The sequence below is a fragment of the Cucurbita moschata genome, unplaced genomic scaffold (assembly GCF_002738365.1).
Source record: "Cucurbita moschata cultivar Rifu unplaced genomic scaffold, Cmos_1.0 Cmo_Scf00024, whole genome shotgun sequence".
Classification (NCBI taxonomy): Eukaryota; Viridiplantae; Streptophyta; class Magnoliopsida; order Cucurbitales; family Cucurbitaceae; genus Cucurbita; species Cucurbita moschata.
In genome coordinates, this window is record NW_019268540.1 from 361,767 (window position 1) to 387,287 (window position 25,521).

At 38.1% G+C, this 25,521-nt stretch overlaps 6 protein-coding genes and 1 pseudogene across 17 annotated transcripts in view; 4 read left to right on the forward strand and 3 right to left on the reverse strand.

Annotated features, from left to right (window-relative positions):
• The window catches only part of LOC111461083 (B3 domain-containing transcription factor ABI3-like), a 4,513-nt gene extending 881 nt beyond the window's left edge, over nt 1–3,632 (forward strand). The window contains exons 2-7 of one of the 3 annotated variants that reach the window (XM_023104553.1): nt 210–1,661; nt 1,740–1,832; nt 1,936–2,036; nt 2,125–2,171; nt 2,243–2,319; nt 3,109–3,632. In XM_023104553.1, coding sequence (XP_022960321.1) covers nt 270–1,661; nt 1,740–1,832; nt 1,936–2,036; nt 2,125–2,171; nt 2,243–2,319; nt 3,109–3,231 — 1,833 coding nt within the window. In that variant the 5' untranslated portion in view covers nt 210–269 and the 3' untranslated portion in view covers nt 3,232–3,632. The remainder of the gene's footprint in view (nt 1–209; nt 1,662–1,739; nt 1,833–1,935; nt 2,037–2,124; nt 2,172–2,242; nt 2,320–3,108) is intronic. The other 2 variants (XM_023104552.1, XM_023104551.1) reach the window with 2 other exon arrangements.
• A 96-nt stretch (nt 3,633–3,728) lies between these two features.
• On the forward strand, nt 3,729–6,189 carry LOC111461087 (annotated as a pseudogene).
• Nucleotides 5,243–9,768, forward strand: LOC111461082 (putative kinase-like protein TMKL1). Of its 5 annotated transcripts, none has more exons than XM_023104550.1 (5): nt 5,243–5,339; nt 7,415–7,521; nt 7,625–7,710; nt 7,817–8,967; nt 9,050–9,768. In XM_023104550.1, the coding sequence occupies exons 4-5, from the start codon at nt 7,944–7,946 to the stop codon at nt 9,688–9,690; spliced, it is 1,665 nt and encodes a 554-aa protein (XP_022960318.1). In that variant the 5' UTR covers nt 5,243–5,339; nt 7,415–7,521; nt 7,625–7,710; nt 7,817–7,943; the 3' UTR covers nt 9,691–9,768. The 5 variants fall into 5 exon arrangements, with proteins under 5 accessions (XP_022960318.1, XP_022960317.1, XP_022960316.1 ...); XM_023104549.1 differs by lacking the exon at nt 5,243–5,339 and adding an exon at nt 6,251–6,339; XM_023104548.1 differs by lacking the exons at nt 5,243–5,339; nt 7,415–7,521 and having other exon boundaries at nt 7,528–7,932; nt 8,108–8,211; nt 8,397–8,967.
• A 48-nt stretch (nt 9,769–9,816) lies between these two features.
• On the reverse strand, nt 9,817–13,933 carry LOC111461084 (sterol 3-beta-glucosyltransferase UGT80A2-like). 2 transcript variants are annotated; one of them, XM_023104554.1, is made up of 15 exons: nt 13,883–13,933; nt 13,484–13,578; nt 12,777–12,961; nt 12,492–12,707; nt 12,302–12,413; nt 12,051–12,221; nt 11,576–11,639; nt 11,438–11,495; nt 11,183–11,360; nt 10,973–11,103; nt 10,788–10,890; nt 10,638–10,714; nt 10,514–10,561; nt 10,287–10,436; nt 9,817–10,183 (listed from the first exon to the last, which is right to left on the reverse strand). In XM_023104554.1, the coding sequence occupies exons 1-15, from the start codon at nt 13,915–13,917 to the stop codon at nt 10,010–10,012; spliced, it is 1,797 nt and encodes a 598-aa protein (XP_022960322.1). In that variant the 5' UTR covers nt 13,918–13,933; the 3' UTR covers nt 9,817–10,009. The 2 variants fall into 2 exon arrangements, with proteins under 2 accessions (XP_022960322.1, XP_022960323.1); XM_023104555.1 differs by having other exon boundaries at nt 10,037–10,183; nt 10,287–10,423.
• Nucleotides 13,934–14,031: 98 nt separating this feature from the next.
• LOC111461086 lies at nt 14,032–17,577 on the reverse strand. 3 transcript variants are annotated; one of them, XM_023104556.1, is made up of 3 exons: nt 17,466–17,550; nt 14,346–15,553; nt 14,032–14,246 (listed from the first exon to the last, which is right to left on the reverse strand). In XM_023104556.1, coding segments are annotated over exons 1-2 (1,188 nt in total). In that variant the 5' UTR covers nt 17,467–17,550; the 3' UTR covers nt 14,032–14,246; nt 14,346–14,366. The 3 variants fall into 3 exon arrangements, with proteins under 3 accessions (XP_022960324.1, XP_022960326.1, XP_022960325.1); XM_023104558.1 differs by having other exon boundaries at nt 14,032–15,553; nt 16,116–17,577; XM_023104557.1 differs by having other exon boundaries at nt 14,032–16,342; nt 17,466–17,574.
• Nucleotides 17,578–18,337: 760 nt separating this feature from the next.
• Nucleotides 18,338–20,713, forward strand: LOC111460951 (uncharacterized protein At4g13200, chloroplastic-like). 2 transcript variants are annotated; one of them, XR_002713509.1, is made up of 4 exons: nt 18,338–18,711; nt 19,305–19,459; nt 20,241–20,552; nt 20,597–20,713. XR_002713509.1 is itself a non-coding variant. In XM_023104332.1 (3 exons), the coding sequence occupies exons 1-3, from the start codon at nt 18,558–18,560 to the stop codon at nt 20,457–20,459; spliced, it is 528 nt and encodes a 175-aa protein (XP_022960100.1). In that variant the 5' UTR covers nt 18,338–18,557; the 3' UTR covers nt 20,460–20,697. The 2 variants fall into 2 exon arrangements, 1 of the variants encoding a protein (XP_022960100.1); XM_023104332.1 differs by having other exon boundaries at nt 20,241–20,697.
• Nucleotides 20,714–20,780: 67 nt separating this feature from the next.
• LOC111460949 (pentatricopeptide repeat-containing protein At3g61520, mitochondrial-like) lies at nt 20,781–23,369 on the reverse strand. Of its 2 annotated transcripts, none has more exons than XM_023104330.1 (2): nt 23,266–23,369; nt 20,781–23,041 (listed from the first exon to the last, which is right to left on the reverse strand). In XM_023104330.1, exon 2 carries the CDS (start codon nt 22,959–22,961, stop codon nt 21,114–21,116), a length of 1,848 nt encoding a protein of 615 aa, XP_022960098.1. In that variant the 5' UTR covers nt 22,962–23,041; nt 23,266–23,369; the 3' UTR covers nt 20,781–21,113. The 2 variants fall into 2 exon arrangements, with proteins under 2 accessions (XP_022960098.1, XP_022960097.1); XM_023104329.1 differs by having other exon boundaries at nt 23,161–23,369.
• Nucleotides 23,370–25,521: the final 2,152 nt, after the last annotated feature.

A 25,521-nucleotide genomic window follows, 5' to 3' on the forward strand; every position in this document is an offset into this window, starting at 1 on the left:
CCCTTTTTTTTTTTTTTTTTTTTTTTTGCTTTTTTCTCTTTCCTTATCCATACTGATCACTTCTCTGCCAAACCATCTTCAATAATATCTGAAACTAACAGAGGAATTTTAAAAAGCAGCCCACAGGATTACAAAACAGGGTTTTTATTTTTTAATTTTTAAATTTTTTTAATTTATTATGATCGCTTGTGAATTTTTGTTTTAAATAGAAATTGAAAGATCTGCATGCAGGGATTGTAAATGAACAACAAGAACAAGAACAACATCAAATGGATCAGACACAGATTTGGTTTCCTCAAAATCATCAAAACTTTCTGTCTGATGATGACGACACTCTAATGTTCTACTCTGATTTCCCTCCGCTGTCGGATTTCCCTTGCATGTCATCGTCGTCGTCCTCGTCCTCGTCGTTGACTCCGGCTCCGGTCAAGGCTACAGCTTCCTCGCCGTCGACCTCCTCTTCCTCAACCACTTCATGGGCAATTTTGAAATCCGATGCTGAGGAACCCATTGAAGAAATACGAGTAAATGATAATAATAATTCCACCTCCGTTGCAGCCGCCATGTCATCGCCGCCGCCGCCGCCGGCGGAGACAGGGTTCAACGACGTTGATTGTACGGACGACATGATGATGATGGACACATTTGGATACATGAATTTAGTCGAAGACAGCAATGAGTTTTTTGATCCGACGTGTATTTTTCAAAATGAAGAACAAAAAGACCCTTTAGAGGATTTGCAATTGGAGAGCTTTGAAGAAGTGGTAATGGAGGATTTGATGATGATGCATGAAGAAGGTGGGAGTAAAATTGATGAGGGGAAGCAAAACGACGTCGTAGTGGAGGAGGAGGAGGATATGGCGAAGGTGTTTTTGGAGTGGTTGAGGAGTAATAAAGAGACGGTTTCTGCTGATGATTTGAGGAATGTTAGGATTAAAAAAGCCACTATTGACAGCGCCGCCCGCCGTCTCGGCGGCGGCAAGGAGGGAATGAAGCAGCTTTTGAAGCTTGTTCTTCAATGGGTTCAAACCAATCATCTTCACAAGAGGAAATTCAAAGACGAAGCGAATTTCTTAGGGTTTCAAGCTCCGCTGCCCTCTCCGCCGGTGATCGGTTATGCCCCGGCTGGCGGCGGAGATGCTTACGCCACCAGCCATGGTTTTTCTGATCACTACCAATTACTTGACTCCCCATTTGCGCCGTGTTTCAATTCATTCATTGACAATTTCACGGCGGGGCCACCTCCGTTACCGCTGCAACCCCATGGTATCGCAGCCGGGTACGGCGGTGGCCATCAGTACCACCCTTACATGGGTCAGTATTTTCAAGGGCAGGGTGGTGGTGGTGGTGGTGGTGATACTAGTTTAGTTAGGCTGGATTCCTCCGCCACGAAGGAGGCTCGGAAGAAGAGAATGGCGAGGCAGCGGCGATTTTCAGCTCACCACCGTCACGGTAGCCACCAGAATCAGCATCCGATTCAGATGAATACTAATGCTTCAGATCATTGCACCATGGCTACAACTGTTCAGCCCAATTCTACAAACTGGGTCTACTGGCCATCCCCCACCGGTGCTGGTTGTCCGGTGGACTCGTCTCCTGTATATTCTGTCGATCGGCTTAATCAGAACTTTCTACTGCCGATCCCGACGCACCGACGACAGGTTGGATTCTATGAGTCCTTTAACATACAATAGATTATAATTTAGGGAGATTTGATTGAGAATATTGTGTTGTTTTAGGGATGGAAATCAGAGAAGAATTTGAGGTTTCTTTTACAGAAGGTGTTGAAGCAAAGCGATGTGGGAAATTTGGGGAGAATTGTATTGCCGAAGGTACCCAAAAACATAAATGGAGAACTTTTCTAATAAAATTTTAGATCGAACGGAAACCCGAACTCGAATTCGAAGTGTTCATATTTTCTGGGTTTTGTTTCAGAAAGAAGCAGAAACTCATCTCCCAGAATTGGAGGCAAGAGATGGCATTTCCATTGCCATGGAAGATATTGGAACCTCCAAAGTTTGGAATATGCGTTATAGGTATGCTATAAAATTTTAATATTCAAGTGGAAAATTGTAAATTAATTAATTAATTAATGAATTAATCATTTTTATTTGTTAATTATAGGTATTGGCCAAACAACAAAAGCAGAATGTATCTGCTTGAAAACACAGGTATGAATGAATGAATGAACCCATTTTAATGATTTTTATGATCTTTTTTTTAAAATTTAAAATTTCTTTAGGGGACTTTGTGAGAGCCAATGGCCTTCAAGAAGGAGATTTCATTGTCATCTACTCAGATGTCAAGTGTGGGAAATATGTAAGTTTCGGTTCGTTGTTGTTCGGTTTCGTTACTTCGTTCCATTTTAGTTCTTGTACTTTCAAAATGAGTGTAATGGTGAGAGCCCACGTTGGGTGGAGGGGGGAACGAAACATTTCTTATAAAGGTGTGAAAACCTCTCGGTAGACACGTTTTAAAACCATGAAGTTGGTGGTGCAACGTAATGGGTCAAAGTGGATAATATCTGCTAGTTCTGGGTTTGAGTTGTTACAAATGGTGTCAAAGCCTGACACTAACAGTGTGCTAGCGAGGATGCTGGACCCCAAGAGAGTGGATAATGGGTCAAAGTGAATAATATCTTTTAGTGGTGGGTTTGAGTTGTTACACATGGTGTCAAAGCTAGACACCAACAGTGTGCTAGCGAGGACGCTGGATCCCCAAGAGGATGGATAATGGGTCAGAGTGGACAATATCTTCTAGTGGTGGGTTTGAGTTGTTACAAATGGTATCAAAGCCAGACACCAATAGTGTGCTAGCGAGGACCCTGGACCCACAAGAGGGTGGATTGTGAGATTCCACATTGAGTGGAGGAGGAAACAAAACATTCCTCGTAAACGTGTGGAAACCTCTCTCTAGTAGACGCGTTTTAAAACAATGAGACTGGTGGCTCTGTGTAACGAGCCAAAGTGGACAATATCGGTTAGTGGTGAGCTTAGGTTGTTATAATAACCTACGTAGAAGTTATGAGTATGAATATTCGAGTCAGGTACGAGTAGAACCTAGGTAGAGAGGTCCATGAATATTTGAGTGAGCTGAATATTGTAACAGATGATTCGAGGAGTGAAAGTACGGCAACCGGGGTCGAAACCCGACAGCAAAAGGCCGGGAAAGTTGCAGAGAAAGGGCTCGACATCTTCACCCACGGCGGTCGCGACCTTGAAAAGGCAGTGAAGAATTTAGAGAGAGAAAAAACCCATGTCTCTCTTCCCTCAAAAACAGCCATTGACAACTGCATGTTTCCATCAGCTTGTCTGTTGAAGATTGTAAAGGGGCATTGACCACTGCATGAAGAACACAGATAAAAGCAAGCATACGTATATATATAAAAGAGGGTTTTGCGTTATTGAGAAGCTTTTTGATTGCTCTCTTTCTATGGTCAGCAAAATAACAGAAATTAAGTGATGTGATGATGTGATGATATGATGATGAATAATATGGAGAGGGATAATTGGGATAAATTTGGTAGGTTTTTTTTTATTGTTAATTAAGGTCCTTTTAATTTGTACCATATAACAATATTATTGTTATTATGTGACCTTTGGAGTATAATATTAGAGAACCATTTGATTATTGTTCTTGGTGGATCTACCCAACTCTTTGCTAATGAAATTATTTTTGAAAAAGTTGCTATCTCTACGGAGATTATTGATCGGAGGACACCAAATAAGTTCAAATTCGTACAATCGGGTCGCCGAAACGGTAGTTTGGCTGCAAATTTGGTTGCCAATGGTGGTCGTGCGACGGTGGAAGGTGGTGCTAGAGCGATGGCCGCACGTGAGCGGTGGCGGTGATCTCTGAAGGGAGGTATTGGTTGGATAAAGTTTTAAATTGAGTAAGTACATTTAATATCTCTTCGAAATTAAACTAGAAAATTACCTATGAACCGATTAATAAATCAAACAAAATTGATTTCCGAAGGATTTATCAAACGAGAGTGCCATAATCGGTGGATTTACAACCCAAACGGGAACGTCAATTTCTAGGTTCAACCGCCATCAATCCTCGAAGAAGCACTAACATCGCGCGTTGTCATCGAAACCGGTAAAATTCAAGACCCTCTTATTACGGCTAAAGTGGTCAGATTCTGTGCCTTTTCGTAGCAACTTGATATCGCCACCAGATGCCGGAGCTCAATTGCTTGTGTTGGAACACCATTGTGAGAGCTTCTGCTATGTAACGGAGAACATCATCGATCGGAGGCGTCGATGTTTTTTGCGACATGTTGTGCGATCGGCATGTGAAGCCCAATCGGTTCCCATTCCCTTCTGTATTGAAGGCCTGCGCTAGAGCTTCGAAGGGGAAACAGGTACATGGGTTGATTGTAAAGTTTGGTTTTGATGGGGATGAGTTTGTAATTAGTCATCTGGTTCGGATGGAGTTAGATAAGATGAGACAAGATAGGAGTGTTTTGTGGATAATGATGTTCGATGGGCATGTTAGACTTGGCCATTTAAAGAATGCTAAGAACCTGTTCGACGAAATGCCTCACAGAAGTGAAGTGTCATGGAACGTGATGATATCGGGGTATTCTCAAAATGGGCATTTCATGGAGGCTGTAAACATGTTTGAAGAAGCAAATTTCGAATCATGCTCCAAACTATGCGACTTTGGTGAGTATCTTGCCTGCCATTTCTCGAATGGGTGCATTAGAATTGGAGAAATGGATCCATTTATATGCACGAAAGAACGAGACTGAAATGGATGATGAGCTCCGCCCTGCTTCGGTGAACATGTATTTCAAACAAGGGTGCATTGAGAAGGGACTTCAGGTCTTTGAGAGGCTGCCTTGGTGCTATGAAAGCTTTGCTTGGTGCTTGCAAAATGCACAACAACATAGAAGTGGGTGAGCGTGTGGCTTAGACTTCAATGGAGTTGGCTCGTCATAACAGGTAATCCTGCGTTGCTCTGTCAAATATGTATGGTTGTTTGGGAAATTGTACTTGTAAGGACGTTTGGATTAACCATTACAGCCCCACAATATCCACTTAGGATTGTCACGCTTCAATAAAGCTCATCTCCCTGATTTACAAATGCCAAATCATTGTGTTGCTGAAGTCCGCTCCACTAGACAATGAGAATCTTTTCAAACATTCCAATCTCATTAGAACCTTCTTGTTTTTGGTGCATGTTTTTTTCTTTAGAGTTATGATAACTCTGCATCAATTCCAATCTCATCAAACAGGTAATGAGGATGCTTCCACCATGCTGAACAAAATGTATCAAACCCACAAAGGCTGTGGAGAAAGCAGTAGGCATGAGGCTTCGACATCATTATTCAGGTTAGAGTTCTTGTTCCTCAATTCAGGCATCTTCATAATTCTCTTGTCTTCTTCTTTATTTTTATGATTCACAACTCATTGTGATTGGCTGCAAAGTTTCTGCTGTGTTTGAATTTTAAGATACCCAATTTGAAGCCATCAAAGAATTGTAATGAAAACCCCTTTTGTTTTTGCTTTTTTGGGGCCACTCAAATTGTGGATTGGCTATACCAAAAAGCTGAAGTGCCTTTGTTTTTAAAAAATAAAAAGAAGAGAAATTATCTCTAGAGATTAAAAATAATAGAATGAAAGCCGATTTGAAATTATTTGTTTGAGTAAAATATTAAATAAGTTGGGTAATAAATGATTAAACCCCCGGAGTCCTTAGACCCACCATGGCCTATTATTTCAATCATTTTGGTTTAGATTTAGATTTAGAACCTTATTTTAATTCTTAAATTCAATCATTTGGACATTCTCCAAAAGTATGATCGAACAAGTCGTAAAATGTATGTTTTAGTAATTTTTTTTAGTCATATATGCATGGACATCAGAAGAGAAAATATTTTGGGGGAATATAATCTTGAAACCGTCCTCGATTCTACAAGATCATGGACGAGAGCGAAGATGGAGAATAAAATTTTGTCCTTCCATTTCATCCTCTCTATACAAATAGACTGCCTCGATCTTCCGGTGCTTGAACTTTATATTATAGCTCCAACTTTGATGATACCTTATATCGAAATCTTAAGAGTTGGTATTGCCTTATCGATTCTTGTCTAAAAAAGTTCTCCATATTTCCAACTTTATTATAAAGCTAAGTTTATTAGCGGTAAGAGAATCATAATGAAAATAAGACTGCTTTCAAAAAGATCATATCACAATGCTTCTCCTTTATCGTCCCATGGTAAGATACATAATTATTTGTTTATGGAAAAGGAATTGTTGATTGCTAGACATTGGCATGAGTGTGAATGGGAAAAAGGCAGAATTGGGAGCTAAGGTAAGTAAAGCCATCCAGGTAAATAAATTTCTATGATCTGATCTTATCTTCTCTTATGCTGTGGAGCGAATAATGATCCTTGCTTTATTTTTAAAAAAAAATGTTTGTTATTTTTATCAAATAGTTACAAAAGGGACAGATTCCGGAATTCATTAAAGTTACTCAGTATAATTATTAATCGATAATATGGTGAATTAGGGCTGAAAGAATCGAACTAGAACCATTGAAAATGTAAGTACTAAATTGAAAAAAGTGTCGAAGTTCAAGAACTAAAGTAAAATGTCGTCATTGTCTTATAAGTGAAAATAGAGATGTCATTGTTCTTTAGGTAAATTCTTGTAGACTTGTTCGTAAGATTGAATGAATAGTATGTTTAAGTTTGAAGAAGAAACAAAATTAATTTTTTTCTACGAAATAGGTAATATTTGTTCAAAGCTTACATCAGTTTCTTACGATAGGATCACAATGTTGGATTTTTACTATATTATTTATTAATCTATTATCCTAAAATTTAGCATAAACTATTAATGAATATAACTTGTTTGAATAAAATAATCGTTTAATTGCAAGAGTAAAACTTGCCTTAAAATCCCCAACTTATCCCAACAATTTCCAACGGTGTGCTTGTTTGGGGAAAGCATGGATGGCCCAGAGCCGAAAGAAGAAATGCAACTCTGCATGTGAGCTCCATGGATTGAACTCCACACTCACACACAACCATTATGGATTGAACTCCACACTCACACACAACCATTGTTGATCCTCATCATCATTTATAACAAGCCACGTGTCAAGTGATGAGAGGTGCGTCCCACCCACCCAGAGCTCCTCTGCAACTATCCGTTAAAAAAAGGACGAAGCTTGGTGGGCTGTTCAATGGGGAAATCTCTCTCTCTCCTCTTTCTCCACACCAAATTTGAAAAACCCAACAAAAATAGAAAAAGGAAAATGAATGTGAAGGGCAAGCGTGCAGAAACAAAAGATTAAAAAGAAAAGAAATACAGAAATAAAGAGAGTAAACGATTATAATAATACCTATCCGGTTTGCCATTCCAAGATGTTTTTAATCTGTCTGATGTTTGTCTTTGTACAGATCGGACGGTGGAGATTGTGGGAGGATGAGTAATTGGACTATCAGTTCACTCATAGTCAACACTCTGTCAGCTTTTTCCAGTAAAAAAGATAAAAGAAGCTCTCTTGGTGATTGATTCTACTAACTTTCCCCATTTCTCTCCTCTTTCTCCATAGTCATGGCGGTTTTGAAGCTTTTGGCTCTCTGTCTTTCATTCTTCTTGTTGAACAGAGCCCCTGTTCAAGGTGGTGATTCCTTGCATTTCCCTTCTTCTGATGTTCAGCTTCTTCTGGAAAAGATCAGAGCTTCACTTGAAGGTGATACTCAGAACTTGCTTTTGTCTTCATGGAATTACTCTTTGCCACTTTGTCAATGGAGGGGACTCAAATGGGTCTTCTCTAATGGAACATCTCTGGTTTGCAGTGATTCTTCTTCTCCCCAGTGGTCTAATCTCACTCTCTTCAAAGACCCTTCTCTTCATCTTCTCTCCCTGCAACTTCCTTCTGCTAACCTCTCTGGTTCCTTGCCTAAGGAGCTTGGGGAGTTTACTATGCTCCAAAGTCTCTATCTCAACATAAACTCTTTGACTGGACCCATTCCACTTGAACTTGGTTATAGCTCCTCTCTTTCTGACATTGATTTGAGTAGCAATCTGTTGAGTGGAGCTCTTCCACCCTCGATCTGGAATCTGTGTGATAAACTTGTTTCTGTCAGGCTTGATGGGAATTCATTATCTGGGTCTCTGCCTGAGCCGGCTTTACCAGATTCCACCTGCAAGAGTTTGGAGGCTTTGGATTTTGGCAACAACCAGATTTCAGGTACTTTCCCAGAATTCATTACTAGATTTCAGGGCTTGAAAGAGCTTGATCTTGGGAACAATTTGTTGTCTGGACAAATCCCTCAGAGCTTAGGCCAGTTAGAGCTGGAGAAGTTGAACCTTTCAAATAACAACTTCAGTGGAATATTGCCTGTGTTTGGTAATAACTCAAAGTTTGGTGTGGAGGCTTTTGAAGGGAACAGTCCTGGGCTTTGTGGGGAGCCTTTGAAAAGCTGTGCAGGAGCTTCTCATTTGAGTTCAGGCGCCATTGCTGGTCTTGTCATCGGCTTGATGACTGGGACGGTTGTTTTAGCTTCATTGCTTATTGGTTATATGCAAAACAAGAAGAAGAAGATAACTGAGAGTGAAGATGAGATTGAGGAAGGAGAAGATGAAGAAAACGGGGGCGGCGGTATCGGCGGCGGCACAGGTGGTGAAGGAAAGCTCATTTTGTTTCAGGGTGGTGAGCATTTGACATTGGATGATGTCTTGAATGCTACAGGGCAGGTTATGGAGAAAACAAGCTATGGCACGATATATAAAGCAAAGCTTGCTGATGGAGGTACCATTGCTCTGAGACTCCTGAGAGAAGGTAGTTGCAAAGACAGAAACACTTGCTCGTCTGTGATTAAACAATTGGGAAAGATTCGCCATGAGAATTTGATTCCTTTGAGAGCGTTCTATCAGGGAAAGAGAGGAGAAAAGCTGCTCATATATGACTATCTGCCGATCAGAACTTTACATGATTTTCTTCATGGTATGCACATTCTGTAAAGCTTCATTTCATGGCTGTATTGCTATATCAACAGAGAATTCTTTTTCTTTCTGATTGAATGCAGAATCTAGAGCAGGAAAACCAGTGTTGAACTGGGCTAGGAGGCACAAGATTGCGTTAGGCGTCGCCCGGGGACTAGCTCATCTTCACACTGGTCTTGAAGTCCCCATTACACATGGTAATGTGAGATCAAAAAATGTACTTGTGGACGACTTCTTTACAGTGAGACTGACAGAGTTCGGGCTCGACAAGCTAATGATTCCATCGGTAGCTGACGAGATTGTATCGCTTGCAAAGTCGGACGGGTACAAGGCACCAGAGCTGCAAAGGATGAAGAAATGCAATTCAAGAACAGATGTGTATGCATTTGGGATCTTGCTGTTAGAGATTCTGATTGGGAAGAAGCCAGGGAAGAGTGGAAGAAGTGGAGAGTTTGTGGATCTGCCATCAATGGTAAAAGTGGCAGTTCTGGAGGAGACAACAATGGAGGTGTTTGATGTGGAGGTTTTGAAAGGGATTAGAAGTCCCATGGAAGATGGAGTGGTTCAGGCATTGAAGCTCGCAATGGGCTGCTGTGCACCAGTGGCTTCTGTGAGACCCTCCATGGATGAAGTTGTGAAGCAGCTGGAAGAAAACAGACCAAGAAACAGATCTGCTCTGTACAGCCCAACAGAAACAAGAAGCGAAATCGGTACCCCTTTTTGATCCCTTTTATGTCACTTCAAAATCATGATGATCTTCACTAATATCATTATATTCCACTCTCTTTCACTTTTTCTCTTATTTTTTTACAAGAACATGCTGATAGTGTTCATTCATGCTAGTAACAGGTATTTATACATATTCTTGTGAGCTTTATCTGTTCTTTTTTCTGATTGACAATACACACATTCAAGAGTTTCGCCTCTCAGCCTTTACAACAATTTATACAAGTAATGTTATTATGTGTAACGATGATAAACTTCACAAGATCAGCAAAAAATGGTCCTTGCAAAGTGAATTGAGAATCGCCACTATCCAAGATTCAAGAACAACCAAAACATTTTCTTATAAACAAAAGACTTGACCTCTGAGGTTCAGGTTCAGGCTCTGGCTCGCGTTTCCTCCGTCCAAGTTGCTTGAAGAATGCTCTCACAGCTCCTTCGACCCCGTCCTCGTTCTCGAGAACCTTTGCAAGCTCGACAGCCTGCCTTTTTACCTGTCATGTCACTTGCTTGATATACTTCACTAGAATCAACTAAATCATCCCAAGCTTTCTTGAATTGAGTTAAAGACTAAATAGAAGGGAATTTCGGTCTTACCTTGGGATCGAGCATATAGTTTATAGCATTCACCAATCTTGGAAGCGAGAACTCGTCAACCGGGATAGGTGGAGGGCCGACTCCTCTGGCATGTACTCTATCCCCCCAGAAAGGTTGGTCACCAAAGAATGGAACAACTGTAGTTGGGCACTGTGGAATTCAATGATAATCATAACCAAATCATATCAAACTATAAACCCAAAACACGTATCGGATGAAACGAGTACCGCAGCTTTCAGGCCAGCAGCTGTTGTTCCAGCACCACCATGATGCACCTGAGGACCCTTGCAATGCTTAAACAATACAATATATAGGCAGTAAAATACACTCAAAGCAACAATCAAGCCTCACCACAGCCTTGCATTTGAGAAAAAGCCAATCATGAGGGCAATTGTCTAACAAATATATGAAGTCCATGGGTTCTGCAGCTGGGAAGATATAATATTCAGTCATGTAAGCAATCCATAAACAATGTGCAGTGAACTGAAAATAAACACTTACACCTCCCAAGGCCACCCCACCCTTCGTTAATGATACCCCGCTGTCCAGTTCTTTCCAATGCTTGTATGATAATCTGTGTCATCTTATCAGGCTCTTGTACAGGCTGAAGAACAAATGAAAAAAAAGTAGCTAAAACCATGCTTGTACGATACTTTCAAATGTTGAGGAAGAAGCAAGAAACTTACAAGGCTGCCAAAACCAAAATAAATAGGGCTGTCCCCAGCTTCAAGCCATTTCACCAGTGACTCAGGGGGTTCATAATTTGATGCAAGGTCAAGGAAGCAATATCCAACAACATCAATCTTAGGCCCCCAATCTAAGAATTAGGGAAAATAAAAAGTCATCCAAAAATTGAATTCTTGACTCCACAAATAAAAATGTGTAAAAATCAACACCTTTTGGTTTAGGAACAAGGTAGGGACTCCACAAATAAGCATGTGGCACATCAGATTCGGAGAATCGTGAACTACTTAAATATGTTACAGGTCGTATCTTAAGCTTCTTTTTCCTGAAATCATTAATGATATCCCGCACGCCAAGCCAAATCAAGGAATCAACGATTTGATATGAAATCTGGAAATGAAGGAGAATCAAAGCTTTAAGTGAATATTCAAAGTGAATGAATATTCAAAAGCAACCAACAGACTCACCCTATACCCTGCCGGTTGCTTCACACGGGATAATGGATGTGGAAACTCAGTAGTTGGCCTGGAGGAGAGCATACAACTATACTATAAGCATTACAACAACTCAAGCAGGTACTGATTCATCACCCACACAAGACTTACGTCCATGGCATCGTAAAAAATATATGAAGTGGCAGCTTAAGTCCCTCTGCAACGTGTGTATGCCCTACAAAACAGAGTTTATGAGAGTTAGTAAAGTAAAGAATTTGCAAAAACAGCAATACCGACGCTGAGTGTCTTGGTCATGCTTGTCCAAAGTGATTAGTTTTGTTTATTTTCTCGACTTTTTCATGTTCATGCCTGCGATAGTGCATTTTCCTCGTAGTTTACTATAGAAGACTAGAGATGTCTACGGAGCAGGGCGGAGATGAGGAAGCCTTCCAATCCTGGATGAAATTTCTCATTTATTTTTGTGGAGATAGAGGTAGGGATTGGGTTCCCCACAATAATTTTGTCACGTTTATTATTCTTTAAAGAAATGTTATTTTAAAGTTTAAAAAAAATCCTAATAAATCAATATAGTTCAACGTTGTACCAACATAATTTTTAAAAATTCAATCGGGCGACAAAATCTAACCATATGCTGTACGGTTGGCAATGATTGCATCTGCTTGAAAGGGAATACCAGTATCCACATCAGGTTGTTTGCAAGCTGGAAGAAGGGAATAAATAATTTCCTTCATATGGTTTCTTTGAATGAGTATCTCAGAAGGCCCAGAGGGCAAGAACCCTTTATTTCTTACCATATCTGTTTCAAATAAAAAACAGGATTTTGATTCATGGATTTGTAGAATAAATATGTTTGAAAAAGGTGTGTGAAGAACGTACAAGATGCAAGCAGTTTAGGATCGCCTCCTAAAGGATAAAATTCTAAGCCAGCCATCAACACAAACTCCTTGAAATTTGGATGAGTAGCTAATCTAACACGATGACCATAATCCTACATACATACATACATACATAACTCTCAATACAGATACAGATATAGATATAGATACAGATGTATATACAGGATTACCTGCAACCGCTTGGCGATTGGGATAAATGGCTGCACATCTCCCCGGGTACCTACAATGAGCATTACAATTTGCATAGGCCTTATATACTCAAACTCAGCTTCATCCAGGGGTTCATCAGATTCAACGTTAATCGATTCGGATTCGATGTCTCCTTCAACTTCAAACTCAACACTTCCATCATCCTTCACGGTGGCTACTCTTTGCAACAATTTGAACTGCAAAATTTGTAATGATTAAAAGGAATCAACATTTGAGGACTGAAGAGAATTTTGTGGAATGCATACCTTGTGATGAATGGGGATTTTATTATCGTATATTTGAAGGGCATCTGCAGCAAATATGGTTTCGCGTCTATGCGTCTCGGTTTTTGATCTTTGAAGGCGGTGCTCGCGTGAGACTGATTCCGTACTGTGTGAAGGTATCTCCACATGGAGGGTATTGGCTTTCAAAAGAGTTCGGCATGAAGCACCTAAGCAGTAATTAATCCACCAAGAACGAACCTCATTGGTTTACAAATTTAATATACAACCACAACACAAATTTTTCTCCTCAAGATGTTACATTTGTATCGTCGCTAACGTTACATTATTGCCCTAAAAAAAAAAAAGTTCTAAGTTTTAAAATTTTCTACTTATACTTTGAATTTTTGCTTACTTGAGTTCGGTTCATTAATTTAAAATTTTTTAATTGGGATGAAAAATTAGGAAAATTTTATTAAATTTAACATAATTAAACTAAGTAATAGAAAATTAAATTTATTATGTCCTAATGCTTTGTGATGAGAAGAAGAAGATTTATTAAGAAACAAATAAATTGTGTTGGTATTTTTGAATTCAACAAATTGCAGTCGGAGCATCATCGGCTTCCACATAACAATGATGGAATGTTTGTGGTGTAGAGAATATAATCGAAAAAACAGTGAAGTAGTTGTGTTGAATTCAAGTTTATTATATGAAGAATAAGAAAAAGGGGGAAATAATATGGAACAAACCTGGAGGGCTGGTTTGACGATGAACTGGAACCCCAAATCCCTCCATATTCATCCGCCAACGACCATGATTCACGACCACCAAACCGGATAACTCTCTTCACATTAGTATATTATTAATCAAGTGTTGTTGGAGTTGTTCATGCTCGCACGCTATTCAACATTCTATTTAAATAATTCATCTTTCGAACCTAATTTATTGTTCATTTTTAGGGTCAATTAAATAATTTATGGTCCTGGTCAACTACAAATATCAATTTCAATCAATTATGACCATTTTTTTAGGCATAATTGGATGAAATTATCATTTTATCTCATCCATAGATATAGATAGATATGTCAAATTATCATTTTCAATATTTTGAACACAAAATTAGAAAAAGGATTCAGTAAATGTAGAACCTGTATATCGCAATATAAAGCAGCCATCTTGTCATCGCCCTGCCAAAAAAAAAACAATGACAAATGCAATCTTCCAACCATATATTCCATAGGATTCAGTAACCACATAAATAAATAAGGCAGGCAGGCCTACTTGACAGGTTATATAATAAAGCCACCATCACACCCATTCAACAAATCAAATATCGTAATCCCATTATATACAAAGATTAGAAACAGACTTTGATTCATATAATAAACTTGAATTCAAATAAAAATGATGCAAGGATTGCAGACTCAGTATTTTGCATCAACACGATGGCCAAGTGAATTCTTGATGTTCCCCCACGACCCCACAACATGGTTTGATGCTATGATTGCCTGCCTGTGGGGTTAAGAGTGAACCTTTTTAGGCATTCAGACCGACAACAAACACACTCCATTGGGAACAAATCTCCCTCAACTCAAGGTCATAGATGTTTACCACAGAAGAAGGATCCTCCTCTCATGGTTGATCTGCATCAGATCCAGGCCTTGTTACACGTCGCCTTCTCGTAGGTGGTGATGCATCATCGCCCATTCCGATGTATATTCGGAAATCCTCATCCGCATCTTCTTGCATTCCCAAAAGGTTTTCACCCCAAAGGAATTGACGCTCTGGTACGATCATTCCTCCTCCAGAGCGCCGACGCCTCACCCAAGACGACCTTGAACGTGGCCTTGGCTCTCGAGCACCACCATCAACCGATCCAAACATATGAAACAGAAAGAAACTAGTCAGCAATGGCCCATTGACATCTCTGTTGCCATTGTCTCTTTCACCTGCCACCATACCATCTCCATTTTCGATGACATAGTCGCCAACCACAAGGGCACCAGGCATGGCTGAGCGAATAGCACTGACAACATCACCCACTTCTCTCTGGCGCTCCAAGCGTCGCCATGCCCGTTCTCTAGATGGGTCTGTCACAGAAGGCCGCGATGTCGGATGAACTCTTCTCGCATGCCTGCGCAGTTCTTGATAGTTACCAGAGAATGAGCAAGTCTCCCGGGAGCAACTTCGTTTCTTTAGATTAAGATATTCTCTTGCTTCTTCTATAACTTCCCAGCCTAGCACAGCTCCTCGGCACATGGGGCACTTCAAATTTGAGTACTCAGATGAGTTCCCAGCATCCAGACCTTCCTGCTCAGCCCTCTGAGTTAGGAACCCAGAACCGGCAGTGTCCAAATCTCCACCCTCAGTTGTGTCTAAAGTTCTATTAGAATTTTCAGTTCCATTATCCCCTAAAACTACAACAGATAATCCAGGAGATGCAGCAGTGTTTCTTTCATTTATATTTTGGTTTTCATCAACTTCATTCAAATCAATGCCCAAACCCAGGTTGTTCGTAGGAGGACTACTAAAACTATATGGATTCATAGGTAAAGGACTTGGTAGGCGTGGACTCTTCCTAGTTTCTTCTCTTAATTTTTTGAATTGGTCAAAGCAATTTGAATGTCTATGGCTTGTGTCACATATATAAGGTTTGCAACCCTTGTGGTGAGAGCTGCAAAGTAGAAGAACAGCATTATGTGGGTGGTCTATGCAGATAGGGCAGGAGACTTCATCCAATTCTTTATGCATAGCAAGGATATCTGAATCATTATGAATTCTTCGTTTCACACCAGCCATCTTGAACGCTAGGTAAACCACTAAGCATATTTAATTGATCAGAACACTTTTTATCGACAGCAATAACACAATGCTTATAGTAAAATAAAAGCAATACGAAAACCGCTAAAAAAAAATTTGACAAGAAAGTGTTTGTTTATAAGGTTTCTAAATAGAAACAAAGTATTCTCACAATTATTACTAAGAAAGCAACCAATTATATAACAGAAAAAGATCAAATACATCATACCACCAACACATAAATCACAAATGCATACAAAAGAAAAGGTGCTCTAAACTTAAATGAGGACCTGTAGAAGTAGACACAAAAAATTATTAGCAACATGCAGGAGCGGATGACCATTGATGCAAATTTTTTCCATTTCAAAGTCGAAGTTTTTCATTTCTTATTGTCAAAGTGCATATTGTAAACAATAAATTGAACATAAACACAAAAAATTTGATCCAAATTTAAAGACGGCCTCAAATAAATGAATGATAAGTTATCTGTGCAAATGCTGGAGAGTAGCCTTACATGCAAGATACGATTAACACATGAGCATATCACCTGAAAATATATCAAGCAATTGCATGATTACTCACCAAGAGAAGCAGCTCTTATATATTTCCTACAGGAGGCTTCTCAATCTCTATTTGTGCTACCAATTCAAATCTACAGAATGCTTACTCTTGTCTTTATTAAAGCAAAATCACAGATCTACAAACTGAAAGCAAAGAACTGTAACTGTAGTAGTAATTGGTGGAATACACCCTTGACTAAAACTATTAGCAACTTCTCCAAGACGCCAAGGTCTGTACAAGTCCTTGACCTGCATTTATACCGCGTAAAAGAAATTTGATGGTTATAAATACAAAGTCCCAATTTCTAAGGAAAAAAAACAACTACAAAAAAGAAAACTATTTCAACAACTATTGGTATTTCCATAATAAGAACACCCATTCAAACAAATATCAGGTTCCAAAATTGAAAACTCAAATAAAACATCCAAATATATTTACACAAAAATCCTAGCCAATTGTCTTTCTACCAACCCTCCAACCCAGCCAAAATCGTGTCAACACAAACAAGAAACCATAACAATGCAGAATCAACAAACAACTTTCCGAACCAAAAAATTAGGCATATGTGAAGATCGAAAAAATCACTCTCCTAAGGAAGATTCAAACCCACATTCTTCGGATTCCAAAGGCAATGCCCCATCCATCAAACTTTTTTGATATGAAAAAAGGGAGCGGAGATGCAAAAGCAACGACATCCCCTTTTGTCTGTACAAGTTTAAAAAGGCACGGGAGGCAACCACAATAACATCAACCATCTGATGATCCCTCCTGGTAACCCTTAAACCCCCTTTTTCCCATCAATAAAAAAACATCCGATTCAATTAGATTTGGGGAATAAATTCTAAGAAACCCACCCAACCCCACATAATTACGATGTTCTATAAAAATAGAAGCAAGTTTAAAGCGTCACCCTTACTATCAAAATTCTAAGTGAAACCAAAACAAGGCTGAACTTCAGGCAGTATAAGGAAAATTAGCCGATATAGATTCTGATGCCTAAATTCTGATCATAAACCCGTTTAATTTCCACCCTGATTAACAATTGAACATAAATGGATAATAATTACAAATAAAAATAATAATAAAATAAAATAAAATAAAAAAGACCAAATCCATCCAAATAAGCAGATCCCCAATTCCGAAACAAACCCTAACCCGAATCAAACCAAGTATAGCCTCAACAAAGAGAAAGTCAAATTACCAAAGGAATCAAACAATTCAACAAGAAACAACACAGAATCAAAGACAAGGGCAGCAGCAACCCATCCAATCCGGATGACAAATAATTGAAATAAAAAACAGGAAACTAAAATTAAAACATCAATAGCAGAAGGAAAATTCGATTATAAAACATGGAAGATTAGGGTTTACTAAAAGCAGAATTTGATGGAACTCGTCCGCAGTTGGATCGACGGTAAAGATGGCATGAAGAACTCGCTGAGATATAGCGCAGAGAATGGTGAGATGATAAAAAACAATGACTCTGGGCATCGGTTTGAATATTTATAGCCAGACTTAGCCGCATTGATGGGGGACTCAAAACGCAGCGTTTCACAAGGTTGGGTGGTGATGCACTTCACTTGTAAAGTTATGGGCTTACTTTATGGGCCTGGGCCATACGAACAAAAAATAAATAAATAAATACTTTCAGTCGATTTTAAATTTTATTTATGATTATTATCTTTAAATTCATTGGTATATATATTTTTTAAAATAAAAAAATTAAAAAGAAAATAAATAAATGTTCTTTGTTTTATGTTTATGTTTTTAAAAATAAAAATACAGAAAACCCATGAAAATACATTTGGTAATTGGTTTTATTTTTATCTTATTTATTTTCAAAAATAATTTTTAAAAAGATAAATTCTAAAATAACCTATTTTCAAAAACTACAAATTATTGTTTTCTTACAATATTTTTTTTCGTCAATATAAATGGAATTTCATATTTTTTTATAAAAAATTCAAAAATAATCCTATAAAATACCCATAAAATTTCAAACATTAAAAAAATAAAAGTAATATATGAGATGTTGATAGACTTTTTCGTCCGTATTAATTTTTTTTAAAAAAATATATTATTTAAAGTTAAAGTGTTTTTGATTCCATCCGAAACTAGCAATAAATCAATTTTTAAATTTAAAAAAATATTAGGTATATTATTAAAATTAGTTTAGGAATATTCTTTTAATTAATTTTAGCCTAATTTAATTATATATATATATATCTCATTGGAGGCAGGGTTCGGACAACCCATCCATGGAAGCTGGTATTGGACAATCCAGAGTGAGCCACGTTGTGCTTGCCTTCTTGTCAAGAATCAGGGGGCGTTTCCGGGTTGCTGACATCATACAGTCCAAGCCCCAAAATCTTTCTTTATATATTCCTGTTTGGCTGTCAAGAAAACGAGCGAGAAACGCTGAGAAAGTGACGCCACGCATTTTTCAGTTCCCGTCGCCCAGAAATGACTAGTGGGGTTACACCTTCAGTTTCCCCCTCCCATTTCTCAATTCTTCACTCTAAACCAAAGATTACCCACTTTTCATCTCCTTCAAATCTCAAATTTCGACCGATTTCACCAATTGGGTCTCCCAGATTCGTAGTCCGTTGCAGCTCTGGTACTTTGAATCTTCGCCTACTCTGTTTTTGTTTTGTTTTCGTCTCTTTTGTTAGTTATTGGCGAATTTTACGAAGGTTTTAGTGGTGAAATCTGTTTAAATCTGCTATTGATTCTCAGATTTGAGGGCATTTCTGCGTTTTTCTTGATTTTTGTTTGCAGATTGAACACTTGTTTTGGATTTCATCTCATTACATGCCTACAAACTGTTTGATATGTTGTCAATGGCTTTATTAAGTATGAAGTTCGCCTGATTTTATAAGATTAGTATCCATTTCCCCCTTATTAAGAGCTAATTAGTTTTCTAGAGTAGGAATTTGTTCTCCTTGATCCTTTTTGTACTCTGAATTTGGATCAATTTATGAGATTTATCACGTTCTACAGGAGGAAATATTGCACTTTTTTTCCTTTTTTTGGTGAAGATTTGGAAGCTTAATGAATTTTTGGGATGGTAATGATCTTAAGAAGATGATATTGATCTTATTAGAAGAAAAATCTGTAGAATCACAGTGGAAACATAATCTTTTTGGTTTCTATGATCTTACAGTTTCGTTACTGTTATCAAGCATTCAACGAGCTAGCTGTATGATGCAGGTGATGGCGACAGCAGGACTGTTCTTAATGCCTTTTTCTTAGGAAAAGCTTTAGCAGAAGCCTTAACCGAGCGCGTTGAGTCAACAATTGGAGAAGTTTTGAGTGGGATTGGTAGGCTGCAAGCTGAACAACAAAAACAATTTCTTGATTTCCAGGTAAGATGCTCTAAAGTTAATGATAGAACTTCCTAACTTTGTTTTTAATTTACTTTCCCTTTTACATGATAAAACGGTTGACCAACTAATGAACTTAAAATCCGATGTCCTATGAGTTATCTCGACAACTAAACTTAGTCGAGTCTAAATGGTTGTCTTGTGAGAGTTGTCGAGGAATGGATATCAAAAGAGAAAACGACACCGCATTGTGGTCTCTTGTACTGTGGATTATACAAAAACATAAAGGACAGCGAAAGAAGACAGCTGTGAGATCCCACGTCGGTTAGGGAGGAGAACGAAGCATTCTTTATAAGGGTGTGGAAACCTCTCCCTAGCAGACGCGTTTTAAAGACTTTGAGGGGAAGCTCGAAAGGGAAAGCATAAAAGAGAACAATATCTGCTAGGGGTGAGCTAAAACTTTTTGAGTGTAGCTGTAGGTTAGGCCTGGATCGAAGCTTTTACTTATTGAAACCATGATGCATGGCTTAAAATTGCTGTGGCTCTAGCATCTTTCTTATTCATTTCGAGTGTTTTTAGGCTAAAATTCATGGCTAGGGGCTCGTGGGTAGCTTTCGATTTAGTTTCGATGTGATGAGATTGGAAGTTTGAGATTAAAATCGACCTAGTAGAGTACGAAGAGTAAAAGCAAAGAAAACTCCCTTATGCATGCATTATTGTTCTCTTAAGAACATTTTAAATTTCCTCTGAAACTAGATTGAAGTGAATGAAGCTTAATATTGCTGAAAATGGCATATCCATACTGGAAACAAACTTTGTACAGGAGGAGGTTTTAGAAAGAGCCAAAAAAGCCCAGGAAAAAGCAGCACGTGATGCCAAGGAAGTACAAGGCCCGATCTCTTCTTCTTCTTCGATAAGATCGCCTACGATCGAGGTTGCTTCATCTTCGACTAGTTCGACCAACCAACAACAACTCTCGAATCCCGGCTCTGATTCAGGAACTGCTCCGAACCAGGATCCTCCTCTTGGTGGCGAAGAGTAATTAATTGTGTCTTTGTCAATTTCTCTTGGTTGTTATATATAGAAGACTTATATAGTGAATGTAACCTTTATATACTGATGATGGGTTGGGTTGGTTATTTAGTCTCAAAGTCGTATAGTAATTATTGCCTTCTTAAGGTTCGTCTTTCAGATATCTTATGAGATTCTTGACGTGATCGAACACTACCCGTTTGGTAACATTATTATTTGAAATTTTGAATATAGGAACGAGTTAAAAACGACTGTTATAGTCAATTTTATATGCCTACATTTTTGGTACTTGATCAAGTAGAGAGCAAAGAAACTTCTCGAAAAATAAATGTCTATCCAATGTATTTCGTGTAGATTTTCCTACTGAACCAAAAGTCCTGCACCACCATTTTTGGTTATAGATCAAATGACAAGCACCATCACCTCCTTTTTTCGAGTTTTTGAGATAATCACACTACAAAGGGTAGGACTAGTTGTTAATATGATCCTGATGCAGCTGAACTAGAAGAACAACAGGTCCTTTCCTAATCCTCCCCTCGAAGTCGTATCGTTAAATACGCTAAGAATTCAGATATTTGGCACAACGCCATGAGAAAGTTTTGAGAAAGTTTTGATTATTTACCGATAAGCATGTCGATTAATCAAAACAAATCACCTCACCCTTTCAGCTACTTGAGGCTGCAAAATCAGAAACCTTGTATCCCTGTGTAAATCTTTTCAATTTTGCAGTTTCACCCACGGAAGAAAGCCATTCTGTTAAAATCTCCATTGTTATATAATCAGCATTACATGCTTGTTCCACCATTCTATCCATAACTTCTAACGCTTTCTCCAACCATTTCTTCTCCTTCAGCCCTTTCAAAATAGCATTATATGTTGTGGTGTTCGGCTTAACCCCGTTAACGTTCATATCGTCAAATAGAGCAAGAGCGGAACTGACCTCATTTCTTTTGCATAGAGAATCTATCAATATATTGTATATCACTGTGTTGGGAGGAACCTTTGATGTAGCGGTCATTTCCTTGAAAAGCTTCATGGCTTCATCAGTATTGTTGGTCAAGCAATATGCATGAATCACAGCTCCATAAGTGAAGACACTCGGTAAAAGACACGCCTCCTTGGTCATCTTTTCCATAAATTTAAGGGCTAATTCTAAATTCCCCATTTTACTGAAGTAAGAAATCAAAGTGTTGTATGTGACACTGTCAGGCTTGATTCCAACCACCTCCATTTCATCCAGCAATTCATTAGCTTCATCTAATTTGTTCTTCTTACAAAACTCACTGATAAGAAGATTGTAGCAAACAAGATCTAGTCGAAACCCTGCCGCTTTCATCCTCAACGCAACGGAGGTGGCATCGTCCAACCTTCCAGCTTGGGCTAAACCACATATCAAAGTATAATAGACAATAGCATCAGGAAAACATCCAGCTTTGGACATTTCATCAAAAAATTCTATTGCCTTATCGATATTGTTCACTTTGCAAAAAGCATTGATGAACACCGTGTAAGTAACAGAATTTCCTTTCAAGCCCTTCTGCTGCATTTCCCTGAAGAACTCGACCGCGCTGCTTATTCTGCCATGCTTGCACATTCCATCAACTAAAGTATTGAGGGTGATTACATTTGGCACGACTTGTTCATTGACCATCTCGTCATAGAGCGCATGGGCTGTCTCGATTGCACCTGCCTTACAGTACCCATCAATCAAACAATTGTAGGTAACAGTATTGGGTTTACAGCCATCAGATCTCATTGTTCCCAGCAAGCGCAATCCTTCTTCTTGTCTACCCACTTTACAGAGCCCATCAATCAATGTATTGTAAGTGATTGCATCAGGCGCAACGGCCTTGGCCTCCTCCTTTTCGCCCTTCATTTTCTCAAACACCTCTAGTGCATCATCAATCATTCTGAACTTACACATATGGTTGATAAGAATACCAAAAGTTATAACATTAGGTTGAACATTCATGTCCTTCATCTTTCGCATTAGCAAATTCATTTTCTCAAATTCCCTCTCCTTTCCCAAACCTGTTAAGAGCGCATTGCAGGGTGCAGCATCTTTAAGACCATTCCATGTCATCAAATCATCTAAAACACTCCATGCAAGATCTATATTTCTACTCCTACAAAGCTTGGAGATCAACTGGGTTAATGTAATGGGATTAGGAACAACATGGTGTTTACCAAATTTGGCTACCAACCCAGCAATTTCATTTTCCTTGACTCTCCAATCCGACCCATTTATCTTCAACAATTTAGTGAAAACAATATCAGCAGTTATATCATTGGGTCGAAACTCCGAACCTGGAAGCAGCATTTCGTCGAGCACATTCAATGCATTATCAACTCGCCCAGATTTCAGAAGCAAATCAATGATCACATTACGAACATATGTGTTTTTCTTATGTGGATCAAGTTCAGTGAACACAGCAAGCGCCTCGTCAACCATGCCAGACCTTCCAAGACGCCGAAGCAGATTAACAGCATTCTGGGTTGTCGAGTGAGCCATTTCTGCTCCTTTAAGGTCTCGTAAAGCTCAAAAATCAAATTCGGTTAACTGGGTTCTCGAACAGGGAGATCAATAATGGCCTGGAAAGGAGAAGACAACAAACGCCGATCAGTTCCAGGGATAAGATAAATCATCTCAAACATAATTTCAAAAAAAAAAAAAAGAATTGTTGAACTGAAAGGGAGAGAGAGAGAGATACCAAATAGAATTCTCGGTCCTCAAATCTTCTTTGAAGTTATGGAATAGAAGAGTTCTTGAATTTTTTTTGTTTATGCTTTAGATTCCAAAAGAGAAGAAAACATACTTGTCCACCGAAGTGAGAAGCCGGTGTTTGCTGCCAGCGGCTGAGCGAGGGGAGCAAGAGCAATTGAGAGAGACTAACCGCCTTTTGGGCGTTTGTGATTTTGATATCTAGGGCATAATACTAATACTAATTTTAATTCCTTTTAGATTATGGTCCTTTTTTCCTTGATTTCTCTTAGACCCAAGGACCCGGATTAATTTGGGATGTTCATTCGGTTGGATCGGTATGGCAACCCTAAACGTGTGAATAAGCTAGAAAATATGACACATTAGTTTTATAGTGGTTTGGTCAAACTCTACCTATTCCACTACCAAGCGTCTCTTGTGAATTTAAATAAACAACATTCTAGATATAACCTCTTATTTCATTTTTCATTCTCAAAAAAATTCTCATTTATTTGCAAATGTAGCATTAAAATGTACAAATTCGTCTATATATATCAAATAATTTTTAATAGATAATTTCTATTTAAAAAAATAAAAATAAAAATATTTTAATAAATCTAATAATATTTTATCCAATTAAGTGAGGTTGGGGTTAGAGACGAGGACAAGATTACGACAAGAAATGTAATTAATAAATAAGATAAAGATGGAAATTATGGGCAGAGACTAATTTAAAGTAATTTTAAAAATTAATATTTCAAAAGAAAAGGCATTTATAACATTTTTGTAAGAATACTTTTAGTCATTGATTGGCTCGATGTTTGTTCTCACTCCATTTTTAACCTTTAGCACTAATTACCCATTTTAATTATTTGTACTTACAAATATATATATATATATATATTATTTATTTATTACAAGTAATCATGAGTCTAAAAACTAATTAAAAGTTTAAAAAAAATAAAATCTTGAGAATGTAATAAAAATTAATTAAAATTCATTTTTTGAAAATAAATAAATAAATAAAGTGACATGCTAAATTGAGAAATTTATATGCATTAAGGGTAAATTAATGATTTTAAAATATTAAAAAGTAAATTAAGAATTACCTAAGATAAAAGAATAGCCATTATTTGAAAAATCTATAAAACTTGGTCAAAAGATAACTTTCCTTTTTTAACCCATAAAACAACAGTAGAAAGTTTTCGAAGTTAAAAAAATGGGGGTTATTGGAGCAATAGCTTTTACCAGGAAATGGTAAAAAAAATATCTCTACCATTTTTGGGGTAAAAATGTCTTTTCATCTCTTATTTAAATACCATTGAAAATTTTTCTTACCATATGGTATATTTAACTTCAATTAATGGACAATTTTTTTTAATGAGATTATTAGAAGCCAAATGGAATAAACCATCTCTTATCGTCTCTTAAGTATATGGGCAAAAAGGTAATTTACTCTTTTGAAAAACAAATTAAAATCAGTATATTTAGCTTTAATAAATTGAAAAGTTCCTTAAAGTTGGTCAAAGTATAACTCCCCTTTTTACTATAAAATAACAATAAAGAAATGTAAAATTACAAAAGGCCCTATACTCTTTCTCGAGCCAGACAATACTCTTTTAGACTAAACTACGTTTTACTCGACTATTTCTAATGACATCATGTGAATATAGCAGGTCTTTTGCCTTGAAACCAAACGACTCGATAAATAACCATTTTTTGCTACACTATTTTACTTAGTTAACCCTAACGATCTTTTTTCGGTGACGTAATTCTTGCCCTAAATATTTATCCGCCCCACAAAAAAAAAATGGTGTGTACAAGGGCATTATTGTATTTTCACGCAACCCCATTTAAAGCATCTTCCAAATATTATACTTTTTTTTTTGTTCTTTTTGGTTCTTAGACATTTACAAACCCTATTTCTCTTCCTTCATAGGTTGGTGTTGATGGTGGTTCATGGAGATTGAACCATTGAAGGGGTGTTGGGGGGTGGCTTCTTGTCTTAAATTGTATGGCATCTGCTACACAAAAACAATCTTCATCACCTCACTTTCTCTCTCTCTTCTTCTCCTTCCTCCTCCTTCTAACCCTCACTTCCTCCCCTTCCATGGCGGCCGACCGCCACCGTCTTCTCTCCACCGCCTCCACTGCCACCGCCGTCCAACCATTTGAATCTCGACTCCAAAACTCCCCAGCCACGATCGGAGAGCTCGGAGCCGAAGCCCATGAAGTTCCAAGTGGTCCAAACCCTATATCCAACTAAAGACACAACAGAAAGTTACAAACGTTTGCAGAGGTTTGGTCGTTTTAGGTTGTTTATTTGTTTGGTTTTTTTCATTTTATGTGTATGTAATAGCCCTTTATTTCT